This window comes from Saccostrea cucullata, unplaced genomic scaffold (assembly GCF_032062105.1).
Source record: "Saccostrea cucullata isolate Sc308-1 unplaced genomic scaffold, CSIRO_AGI_Scuc_v1 ctg473, whole genome shotgun sequence".
NCBI classification, from domain to species: domain Eukaryota; kingdom Metazoa; phylum Mollusca; class Bivalvia; order Ostreida; family Ostreidae; genus Saccostrea; species Saccostrea cuccullata.
In genome coordinates, this window is record NW_026938446.1 from 93,700 (window position 1) to 107,110 (window position 13,411).

At 32.9% G+C, this 13,411-nt stretch overlaps 1 protein-coding gene across 1 annotated transcript; it reads right to left on the reverse strand.

Moving 5' to 3' along the window:
• Positions 1-407: 407 nt before the first annotated feature.
• Positions 408-12,241, reverse strand: LOC134250287 (major facilitator superfamily domain-containing protein 1-like). The gene is made up of 13 exons (XM_062732632.1): positions 11,878-12,241; positions 10,044-10,150; positions 8,223-8,335; positions 7,898-7,953; positions 7,441-7,584; positions 5,575-5,733; positions 5,165-5,280; positions 4,876-4,976; positions 3,464-3,572; positions 3,103-3,240; positions 2,563-2,702; positions 1,562-1,676; positions 408-1,320 (listed from the first exon to the last, which is right to left on the reverse strand). The coding sequence occupies exons 1-13, from the start codon at positions 12,035-12,037 to the stop codon at positions 1,189-1,191; spliced, it is 1,590 nt and encodes a 529-aa protein (XP_062588616.1). The 5' UTR covers positions 12,038-12,241; the 3' UTR covers positions 408-1,188.
• Between the last annotated feature and the right edge of the window lie 1,170 nt (positions 12,242-13,411).

Below are 13,411 nucleotides of genomic sequence, written 5' to 3' on the forward strand. Positions count from 1 at the left end.
CTGAAGCAAGTCTGGTAGTGTCCATCCCTAGATGCATCATCCATGCAAGTTTGGTCTGGGTAGGGCTTATAGTTCCTTGGGAATGGACCTGCTCCAAAAACTTTAACCTGGTCACTCATCTGGAAAATGTAGGTCAGATCCAGCATCCGAAGCAAGTCTGGTAGTGTCCATCCCTAGATGCATCATCCATGCAAGTTTGGTTCAGGTAGGTCTTATAGTTACTTGGGAATGGACTTGCTCCTAAAACTTTAACCTGGGACGCCGACGCCGGGGGTGTAGCCTAGGCTCATCTCGACTTAGTCGAGGTGAGCTAAAAATTGTGAATCAGACAAACATTTCTTCCCTGAATCCTTAATGTCTGAATAAAATATAATGTCAAAGACTTTAATTGTAATAAGTAAAAAAAAATATGCTTTATTCATCATTTAGTACAACCTTTCCAATATTGTATGGAATTACATGTAGCAAATACTTTACCGTTTCAAAGCAAATAAAATTACTTTTTAATAAAAATATATCTTGCTACTCCACTTCCCCACCCTATCCCCCAAAAATATAAGAAGCAGAAAATTCAAACTTGCATACATTAATAACAATTCCATTATTTTGGCACTTTTTATATGATAACCTTTTCACAGAAAAGTGAAGTGTTAGAGATGAGACAAGATTTTCAATGTTTCCAAAGAGTGTGAAAAAAATATCATACAATACTTATATAAGTAAAACCAGAAACTTTACAAATTGTGTGTAGTTTATGTCATACATTTTCTTTACCAAGTTACATGTAAAATGTAAAACAAAAACTTTTGCATCTAGTTTTTAAAAGTTGTTTGCACTTCCACAGTCATCTTTATTTAACCCCCCCTCCCTCTATACAGTAAGTGTCAAGGACAATAAAATATTTTTTTTTAAAAACCTAAAACATAACAATATTGTTTATATTGTATTTGATCAGCCAAAAATTTTTTTAAAAAATTCTGATGAGGTGCATTTGCAGTGCAGTTAACATTTTTTTCTTTATTTTTAATCACATAGCAAATGAACCTTCTTCCTTTATCAAAAAATCAAATATTAACTTCTTTTTTAATTCTTTTTGACAACAACATGTTTTATAATCTCATTCCAAGAAACGCTTATTTTCACTATATGTCTGTGACTAGAAGTTAAGATGATACATGACCCAGATCACTAATTGATCCTGTGCTGCTGTCGTCCTAACAATGGCTCCTCTTCATCGTCTGATTTTGTTTCACTCTCTGGTACAGATTTTTCTTGTACTTGCTGCTGTCGTTGTTTTCTGCTGATGTTTAATATTCCTCCCTGTGCAAATGAAAAATAAGAAGGTAGAAGTATAAAAAATTTGAAAGATGAAATGCACTTTTTTTTCATTTTTGTTAAAAAATTCATTCTTAAGAAATATTTCACATGCATGTACAATATATATACTGAATAAACCTAGATGCAAGATATGAGATTTATAAAACATATAAATAAAAATTTAACACTGTTCAGTAAAATTGGTGTAAAAAATTTGCAATAGCACTCCTCATGAACAACATACCCTTTTTTTGTCTGTAATGTTGAGGAAGGTAGTAGCTGCTACACAAGCTAGAGAATTGGCCAACAAAAATATCATTACATACTTCCATCTGTGTAGAATCTCCTCATCATTTAAACTGAAAACAGGAATATAAAAACTCATTCTGGAGGGAAACATTTCAAATTGTGTAAACAATAAAGTTAAAATCTGGTATTGTTATTCCGGGGGCCTTTTTACAAAAAAAAAAAACAAAACAAAAAACATTAGACTAAGACCAAATTTACATTCTGCTCATAAATTTCTATTATTAATACATGTATATTGATTTGAAAATTATTTTAATCTTTCCAAAATGAAGTTAGCAGGATTTATTTATATGCTAGCTACTGGGTATTTCAAACTAAATAATTAAATTAACAAAATTTTACAATCAGAATAAGTTTTTGGTCTTAATTGTAAGTTCTTTTGTAAAATGGGCCCCTGGATTTTATTATGTAAGACTTAATACGTGGTTTTTTCCTGTAAAAGGTCCATCTGCAAACCAAGGGTAAAACTAACATTATATTAATTATAAAGCTTGCTTTCAGGCCATTTTATTTTATTTTTTCTGCATCATCATAATAGAATAAATTGCAACACAATGGGTCTAAGGACTCTAATATATATAAATTTAAATTTGTAAGTGTTATTTGTTAAAATCAGATCCTTTGATCCGCTCGCATATATCGCTACACAAGGATCTGAAGAAACCCTTTCTAATAAAAATATCCATTAAAATTTTGACTAATCAGAAAGATCATACTTAAGCAACATTCTGGAAAAATAAATGTAAAAGTGAAAGTAGCTGTGGAAAAGATGTTATCGTTTCATATAAAACAAAGAGCCAAAAAACAAGGCAAAAGCAAGTACTTATCATGTTTCTGTACAGAGACTACCTTAAATAGGGTTTCCTCAGATCCATGAGTAAGGATCTAGGTGAGTGGATCTGATTTAATCGGATTGTACCCTGATGGAGTGCTTACCCTTCATTCTTTCCAAGAATTTGTCCCACCACCAAATTAGACACACCGATACCAATCATCTGTATGGAGGTAGTGAGACCCATGGCAGTCCCCACGGTAGCCTGGGAGACGACTAGGGGGATAGAAGGCCACATACTGGCCTGAAAATAAAATCAAAATTAAACATTACCAATAGTAATGAATGTCCCAGTCTGACTAAAGTTAGCTCCTACTTATTTCACTCCTAAAACAAAATGAAATACAGTAAAACTCTATTATAGCCAAGTCCTGGGGACCTGTGAATTTTATTCCCTTTATCCGTATAACGAATTCCTATAACTTTATATAGCGTATTCACAATATGCACATTTTCCTTCAAGTATTACTATCAAATATGTAAGAAAAAAACATTACATCGTACAAAACAAAGTGCCTTGGATAAATAAGGTTTTATGGATGAATTGAATTTTATATTCCGGCATATAGTTAACATGAAATAATTCTCGAAACATAAAATAAATATTAAAGATTCCATACAATGGAGTAAAAGTTACAACTCACAGCTGCAAATGAGTATGTGATTCCCAGCCAGATGGTACAGACTAGGGGGTACACCGTGGTGAAGGCCAGGAGTCCAAAGAGTGGGATAGTCAGCAAGGCACACAGGAGGGCCAGGATACCCCGCTTACCTATTATATCCTACAACATATAGAACAGTTTATATGCAGCAGAGGGAACTTTCAAATCAGATTTACTGACCAGTAACTGAAAAGAAAAAAATGTTTTCCAGGTTATTTTACTTAACGAAATTACTAGTAATTAGCAAAATTCTGAAAGTAAAAAAAAATGACTTTCTGTGTTCAACCATTTTGTTTAGTTTATTTGCCAAAGACATGAAGCAAAAATGTTATGATTTACTCACAATGATACCTCCCAGAAATGGAGACAGAATCATAGAGACATCATAGACAGCCCCGGCGATATAGGCACTAACATCTTTATGCATCCCATACTTCATATGAATGAACTTACTGGAAAAACAACCTCATTCAATCAAATACATGTATGAAGATATGTAACAAATTCAAACTCCTTCCATAATCTTGGGGTGCATTAGGGATGTGCAATATTACCGGTATATCGGTATATTGCGGTATTATCCACCACGATAATATATCGCGATATGAAAATCAGATACCGGTATTTCACGATATTTATAAAAATATATAAAAACTTCCTTTATTGTAGAAATTGTTAAAATAAAACTGGAAACTTCTAAGTCTTTTTGTTTCTCGTTGAAAGAATTCTTCGTCAGTTTCATTCGGGAGAGAGAAAGAGAGAGGAGAGAGAGGGGGTGGAAGCTTTTAATTCACTGTTGCAGTTTTGAATATCTTACTTTGAAATAAAATTACTAATTAATAAGGCTTTAAAATAAAATTTATAAGAAAGAAAATATATAAAACATTTTTACAGGGTGTATACCATATGCATTGCGGTTCTCAAAATCTCACATTGAATCTACACGATCGACATCGCGGTGAAATGTCAAGTTCAATATACCTGTACATATTACAAGTAAATGGTCATCCATGTTTCCACTTGTAGCAGTGTTGTTTTAATTATTTTTAATAACTTTCATGCCATTTTAAACACCTTATGCTATAGCAGGAGCAGGTATATATTAAAACAGGCCATTTCCTGATTTTACGTCTTGATCACTGTGAAATTAGGTCGGGTTAGACTAAATTACCAAAATGCACGAAAACAGGTCACAATTTCTTTCTGATTTTTTAAATTTTATTTTGTAACCACAATAAAATTATTTTCATATAGGCCTAATATGTTACTATATTGTTTTAATCTTTAATAACATTTTATGCTACTTTATTACCCCCCCCCCCAAAAAAAAAAGAATTGAATGAAAAAAGATTATATATTCTGTAAAAATTTTTATTTCAATGTGAAAATTCTCCAAGAGAGTTCATCTTGTTTTACTATTTTACCTGGCATTTGATTAAAAGTAAAGTGTTAATTTGGTGTGCAATCAATGTCTTATCCCTCCTCCCCCTTTTAAACTTAAAGATAAATTCAAATAGTCTCTGAACTTGACAGCATTTCAAATATTCTGCTCAAATTTATTAATGATAATTAATCTACAATATATTGCAATATATTGCAATATTCAAAGTAAAATATTGCAATATATCGCAATATGGATTTCCTTCGCAATACCCAACTCTAGGGTGCATATTGATTTATTTTTTTTTATTAATGAAAAATCATAACTTCATAACACCAAATGATACTACATTTGTATTATTCACATCATCTCACCTGGCATCAGCCACAAAAGGGAAGACTCCATTGTAGAAGAACATAATAGACAAGGCTAACAACCAGTAGGAAAGGGAGAAGTTCTTTATATCGGTCAGTTTCTGTTAAAAAGAAATATCATTATTCAAGTTATGTACCTGTTAGACCAAAAACCAGAGCCATTAATTATAAATTTTGCAAAAAATGTCTGCAAATTTGTCATTAACGTGTATATACTAATAAAATTCATAAAAATTTTTTTTAATGAATAATATTATATAGGCATATAACACAACATAAAAATACATACCAATTTCTTTGACTGTGATTTTAGATTGTCTTCATCCCCCAGGGCTCTGACACCCATTTTGTCCAAGAAACTGACAACTATTGCACTAACAAAACCCAATCCACACAACATGGCTCCTGTAAAAGTATTAAAACTTAAAGTAAGGGCATTGGGGATGAAGTAAGGGTATATCACAACAAATCAGCTTGATTAGGCAATTCTACAGGTTATCTTTAATTTCTTTCTAAGTCTATTGCTCTCCATTGAATTATTAAATTCATATCACAAACATAAAGTTTTTATGTTTCAGTGCTCTCCTTAGTTTGAATTTGTTTTTACTTCAAGTCTAAAGAACATAATTACTTTGAGAAAAAAAAAATCAACGACACAATATGCTTAAAATTTAATGCTCGTATTTTCCAAAATTTTACCTCCCCATAAAGTCCATGATAAACCATAAATGTCTTTGAAGTTTTGCGTAAGGAAGAAATTCAAAACACTTCCCAGTCTGGAAAATGCCAGAGTTATTCCGAATGCCAAAGCCAGCTCTTTGTTTCTGAACCAGTATGCTGTAATTCTGTTCTGCACAACTTCAATAAAAGGAAAATAAATCTTTTATAACAACTTAAATTTTACTAAAATCAATGTATATTACTCTTTTTTGTTTTCTGAAATGTAAATGTTTTTTTCCTTTTGCCAATGTGGCTCAAAGACTGGCATATTAACCCCCATTTTTTAAAAAAAAAATTTTAATTGAAAACAATTTTGCTGAAAATTTTATAGAATGGATAAGAATGATATATACAAATCTGCATTTCACTATAAAAAATAATGGCTGGATTTTGAGAAAATGCAAAATGGAAGAGGAATATGGCAAGGATGTCCGCTTTCAGCATTGTTGTATTTATTTGCAATGGAAGTTTTAAATGAAAACATAAACAGCTCATGTTTAGTTAAAGGTTTTAAGCATGAAAATATGGAAAACAAAATAAAATGCATAAAGCATGCAGATGAAGTACTTTTCCCTTAAAAGATATACACTCTTTGAAAAATGCTATAAAAATAATAGAAAAATTTGGAAATGTATCAGGAACAAAAAAACAGAATGTATATTACTAAAAGAGCTAAAAACATCGAAGAAATATTTGATAAGAATGTGGCAGCATTTAACTTTGAATTAATGCATAACTTACTGGCTTGTAATAAGTATGTTAGTAAATGGAAAAAGGACTTAAGTATAAACTGTTCGATTTGTAATGTAGAGAAGGACCTAAAGCACCTTATTTTTGATTGCTGTATAGTAAAACCCATTTGAAGTAAAATAACATTGCCTTTAAATATACTAGTAGACGTGTCATGAAAAATTATTTTCATTGGTTTTCCAGCATATTGTAATAAAAATTCCTTTATTTTAAATAATATATTGTCCTTCATTGCCTACAAAATATATAAATGTAAAATGAAATGTAGACTTTTAAATCAGAGTGTGACTAATGAGAATTTATTTTATTTCTTAAAAAATGCACTTACTCAGTTCTGTTTTATAACAGAATTATCAAAAAGTATTGAATGTTATTTCAATGTCATAAAAGAATTGGCAGAAAAATTATGATACATATTATATATTTATCCAAAGGTGACCTGGAGTATAGATTCATACGGGGAAGTGTGAACTTTTATGCATTGATGAACCCTACAATTATCTCTTGTGAAATTCAATTCTTTTCTTAAAGCTAAATATACACATATGAAAATGTTATGTAAAAGTATGTGGACTTCTGTTATTTATCTATACATATAACTTCTTTTCAAGCCTATTTTACTGAAGTGTGTTTGAAAAATCTCAAATGATTTGTACATATAAACACATGTATATCAAATATCAAATGTATTTAAATATAAATATTATTTTTTTTAAATTCTTTCTATCTGATCCAGGGAGCTCCTGGCACCCCAAGTGATGATATGTTTGTGACAGTGAGGGTCTCTGAGGAGTTACTGTCATTTGACTGGTTTCATTAATTTTCGTTGGTATCAATTTTTGTGGATTTTGTAAAACAGACGTTTTCGAGGATACATAACTTCGTGGACAAAAGCATTGCCTATACAACTGAATAACATATTTTTTAATTCAATGAACATTAAGATTTATGGATCTGCTCAACAACAAAATTCTCGAAAATTGGTGCTCAACGAATATTAATGAAACCACAATATTACCTCCACTTTCTTGTTAACAGATTATTGAAATATTTTTTTTTTTTTTAAATTTCACACACAGTGAAGGAAATTCTTACTTGTAAGAGAGCCATTGCCTGAACCAAACAACAGTCTTCCCAGTAACATGATGGGTAACATGTAGGATGTCCCCTTTAACATGGCTCCTACAGCAAAAGTGGACGACCCCAGGACACAGAGAAAGGAAAAGAGGAACACGCCCACTACAGAAACATACAGGTTTACATGAAGTAAAAAGCAAATATTTTATATAAAGTGTAGTTTGTAGGTATTTTCACTTTTAAATCATTTTTGAAGGTCATTTTATAGCTTCATTTCATAATTTTTTATCATTGTATACAAATGCACAAATAATTTTTTTTAATTTAGCTAATCTGATGCTTTTAAAAATTTTTCCTGATGACATAATCTCAAACCAAAAGCATTTCAAAAGTAACTGCCTGTTTGAATGGATCATAATAAATAATCATCTTAGTTCAAATAAAACATAAAACAATGAATGTATGTGAAACTTACATCTATTTCCTAGCTTGTCAATCAAAAATCCAGCACCAATAACTACAATGGCATTTCTGTAATGAAATACCTAGTTACAAGTATATGAATGTGAACAAGTGTATACCTCTACCACAAACAGAAACATGTAAGCCAAATTCACTCCCTCAAATCATATTATTATAATATAAGGATATTTCCAGTTGAACAAATTAGCCAAGTTAAAATCACAGGTCCTATCACTTTGTTACAACCAAATTCAACTGTACATAAAAAAAATTTCATACCATTTACTTTATGTTTCAGTTATAAGCTGTTCTGTCTTTAAAATATAGAATTAACTTACGTCCAAGCATAAATGGCATACAGCAAGTTGTAGTCATCATCTGACATTCCCAGACAACCTTCACAGACACATATGTCATGGCTTGTATTTCCAGTAGTAAAGTTGGTACAATTCTAAAAAGAAACCAAGTCACAATGATATTTTTTCAGTTTTTAAAAAATACTATTTCTGGTAATCTAAAAGCATTTTCTTTTATTAGTAAGGTCATTGTTGATGATATTGACTTAAGATGCATCAATCGTGATTATCTTTTGCTAAAGAGATGCTTATAGTCTAAATGCAACAAACATGCATTTCTTTTTTCTTTATTCTTTTTTGTCTAAAGAAAGAAATGTTTAGTCACTGATTATCAAAACCTATGTTGTTCCAAATAATGTAGTGGAACAAATTTTCATTTCTCTAACCATATGCAAGATACTTAAAGGGGGAGGAAATAAGCACCTCCTTCAAATTTACCTGGTATTAGAACCTCTGTCAATCATCTGACATTAAGCCTGGGATTGGATACTTTGATTTGATTGACATTCAGTTTGCTGCTGTTGTGTATATCTTGTGTACCTTGTCTGGAGATCGTACCGACCATGGAATTAACTTTCAGGCTTTTGATGCCTACCGCACTGTATGCCAGCGTGATAAAGAAGCCATCAAATCGTTCTTTTCTTTTTTAATTCATAAGAATATGCCATAAATATAATCAATCTATCAAATTATTAAATAAATGACAAGAAAATCATGGCTATATAATAAATATTATAAATTTAATTTTAAAAGGGAGGATTTCATATCACGATTACAATCGATAATTTTAATTTCCGTGTCAAAAAATGAGTTAACGTACATTTATTCCTCCATTAATTAACAAAATAAACCGACCTGCGTTTGAAGCTAGTATCATGAAATTAAATAAAATTATTTTTTAAAACAAGTACGACAACATTGTAACATTGTTCATGAGTCAAGCGAATTTATATTTATAAGCAAGACAAACCTGTGCGTGTCGCTTTTCCTCGAGACATGATGAAGAAGTTACAGTATATTAATAAGTTTTAGAAGAGAAATTACTCGGAATATAACATCTTGCTTTGTATTTAATGTTTGAAATTAATAGTGAATCCCGAAAGAAAAAAAAACGATGCAGATGATTCTTTTCCCGTTTCATAGCTGTCGGGGAATCAACCCCGGTCCGAAGCCCTGGCCATTTTTACCGACCATGCGTTATGGAAAAATCAAGTAGGGTTTATCTTAAAAAGATATTTATTTAGACAATAATATTTCTACTTCAACATTTTATTCTCAAAACATCGTTTCTAAGTTTCATTGTTATTTACCGAGAGACTGTTTTATGATTCACTTTCTTCTTTCGTTTTGCGTAGTCGATGTGTAATTTGAATTACTTCCCTTTTTGTCGCCAGATTACAACGACAGATTTTGGTGCTAAATGTATGTTCGTTATAACACTTCATTAAGAAATGCACTGTATATAAAAAATGTCGAATTATTAAAAATATCAATTATTTTAAAAGAAAGAAATTGAGAAGGATTCTGTCTGGAACAAAAAAATGCTTTATTTCGCATTTCAATTCATGAGCTAAACATGAAAAAAAACTGCCTCGGTTTACAAAGTCGTAGGAAAACGCATACAGGTAATACACTTAGGGGCTCAGGTAACATCCTGTGTTTATAGGTAGTATACACAAGCCTGTGTCGTTCCCTCGGGGCTTCTCAGCCGCTTCGATTAAGCTCCACCCCACACCAAACTTACCTGAGGAAAACCGTACGGTTGAAAACCTCGGCCTTTAACTATATAATGGTTTGACTTACCTCACTACTGGTGAAATCATCCTGCAAAACACTAGGCATGTCAAAACAGAAATAACTTCCAAATGTCAGCATACAGTTGAAAAATAGGATTAAAAATCTGTAATAACCTGGAAAAAAAAAATAAACATAAATTTTATTCATGATTATTTATCTTTATCCTTATCAAGAACATTTATTTATAAGTTTTAAAGTTTAAACAAATGAGATTATCAGCCTATATCATTTAAAATATAATACTAGTGAAAATATACTCTGGTTACATTGTTATTAATGACTGAGAAACTTGAAGGAAGCACAATTTTGTTCTTTTCATAAATTCATGTTATTCACAAAGGTGCAACTTTCCTGCAGGGGAATAGCATCTTTTTTCTAAAGTGAAGACCCCCCTTCCCCTAAGGTTTCATCGCTATTGGCCAGGTAGCTCAGTAATTGATAGAGAACCTGATTTGAGATTCAGGGATCTTGGATTTGAATCCTGGATCGGCCCATCACATATTCCTCCTCTCCTGTCGCCTTTAGTATTGTGACATGCCCTGGCAGTGACAGCTAAAGGACCTGCCAGGGAAGAGCATGGGTTAGAGTCTTTGGAGACCAAAAACCTTTAAGGAGGGAGGAATGTAGTGGTTAAATGGATTTCATCTTCGTTGGCTGCCAGACATCTCAGTTGGTATAATCCGAGATTCCTCTGACTCTAACCCCCGCTTTTATATTGTGACTTGTGCGGGGGAGAGATCAGCATGACTATGTTGGGCTCCATATTGAAAATGGGGAATCTGGCGAAACCACCTGGTATCGCTACTCTGCCTACCTTTTACAACTTTATTTCGCGGAGCTAACTCCCGAGACGCGAGAAATCAGTAAAATAATTATTTTCCTACTTGTTAATTGTCATTAAAAGGATGCTTCCACCGTTTAAACAGCCCTATCACCGACAAATGAAGCATCACTTGAACTAGGTCGCCTCCTCGCCATTCGACTGCTTTGCGCATGACGTCAGCACACAAATACACAAAATTCCAGTCAGTTTGAAAGTAACACGTGCTCAAACCACGTGTGGGGCTTTCGGAAAAATATGAAAGTGTTGCGAAAATACATATAAAATAACATAATGATGTTTTATTTCTTGATTGATAAGGAAAGCAACTGTCAAAAACGACTTTTATCCTAATATGAGGTTTAAAACACCAAACATGATATTTTCACGTGATAGTTTGTTTGTGTATTTGTGTGTGACGTCATGCGCAAAGAAGTCGAATGTCGAGGAGGCGACCAAATTCAAGTGATGCTTCATTTTTCGGTGATAGGGTCGTTTAAACGGCGAAGGCATAATATTTATGATGATTAACAAGTAGGTGAATAATTGTTTTATGTAATTTCTCGCGTCTCGGGAGTTAGCTCCGCATAAAATAAAGTTGTAAAAGGGAGGCAGAGCAGCGATACCAGGTGGTTTCGCCAGATTCCCAGTTTTCAATATGGAGTCCGCTCTGACTCTCCCCCGCACAAGTCACAATATAAAAGCGGGGGTTAGAGTCAGAGGAATCTCGGATTAAGTTGGTAGAGCACCGGAGTGAAGATTTGGGGAGCCTAGGTTCAAATCCAGGCCTGGTCCATTGCATCTCTCTCCTTATCACACAGACAGGATCATGTGTGAAGTTGGTTCTATAATAAGACCTGTCTAAGATCTAAGACATTTCAAGGACCGAGTCCAAATGCTGATGTGGTATGTTCTCTTTCATCTTTTCTGTTACACCATATACAACACAGTACCCCAGTTGCAACAAACAACATACTGGTTTTCTATCAGCTGTCTACAATAAATAACAAGAAAACTTACCCCTCGAGGGATCCATATTACATGGACCTTCCATCTTCCGTTCTTTTCCGATATCAAAGCCAAATACAGTAGAAATAGTAGTTTCAACTAACAGTATCACGTGTAATGAAACCTCTTCTTCTTCAGCAAGTTCAGGTCGATGAACTTCGAACCAAAACATAACATGACATATTTTCACAGTCACATAGTTTTGAATCACTCGTCAAAGATAGATAGGCTTAATATTTTTTATTTCACAGCTTCGTTTTCATGTTCAATGTATTCTTGTGAACTACATTACCAAAATATACTAAAAGATTGTACATTTCATCAACATTTCAGAAATACAGAGAAAAATTCAGAATTTTTCAAAATCCATCAGCTGATGCGATGTTAACTCGTACGAAAACTACTTTTGGTTTTTTAGTAACTCAGCCACAGAAATATTCGGAGTACAGTGCCTTGTACACCACATACCCTGGTCCAAGTCATACTGCGTGGAACAAGACCCCTTGTGATACCCGAATTGTTCAATAATCTCTTCTTTAAAGTTCGGTGTCATAATGGATGGGATGCAATTATTTCTGGCATAAACCAAATTCAAAGAATAGTGGTCCTCCGCTTTCGGTATCTAAATGCCTTAATAATTCAATAAATGGATGAAATCTATGGAGAATAATGAACAGTATTCAAGCTCAAAAGTCCAATAAACAATACAAAATTAGAGCAGAGCAAACACGGACCTCCAAATCATCAGAGGTGGGATCAGGTGCCATTGAGGTGTGAGCATCCCCTGTCCACCGTTTACAGCCTCCGTACTGTGCTCTTTGCCATGATCGGTTAAAAAAAAAAAGAAAACCGAAAAAGTCCAACAAAAATTCAGTGTGTATATAATGGCTACATACAATTCAGTCCGCACATGACTTAATAGCATTATGTTTGCTGACAATGTAATCGTATCGACCATAGATCTTACGAAATGATGACTTTAAGGGACTGCTGATATTCTTGTTTCAGCAGCTTGTTTGTCAATAATTTACCTCATTTCAGAAATTGTTCATACGTAGAGCATGCTCTCGCGTTTCGAAGCAACTGAGAGATCTACATAAAGCACGTATGCATATGTGATGAAGATATTGCTGCATAAGAAAGAGAAGTTGACGATTGAGAAAGTCAATGTTTATCATTAAGCTTGGTTGTTACATTACTATTAACGTCCTTTTCAAATATCTAGATATGAAGCAGATATAATAGATTATATAGTTATAGTATCTTTTATTTCAAGCAAAGGCTTAATTTATAGAATAGAGGGTTAAACATATGTAGATTATCATTTCGTTCTCTACAAACTTACATAGGGAGCGCCTATGATTTCAAGCTCACCGGGAAATATCATATCGACATAAGAATGGAAATAACCACTGTTATTGACAAAACGTCGTCGATATGTCTAAATTTCTATTTGAAGGCCACAGCAAGTGTTTTCTTCTTTAACATTTATGATAAATCCTGTTTCATATGAATACAAAAATAGGTCTGCCGATAACGGGGCTCA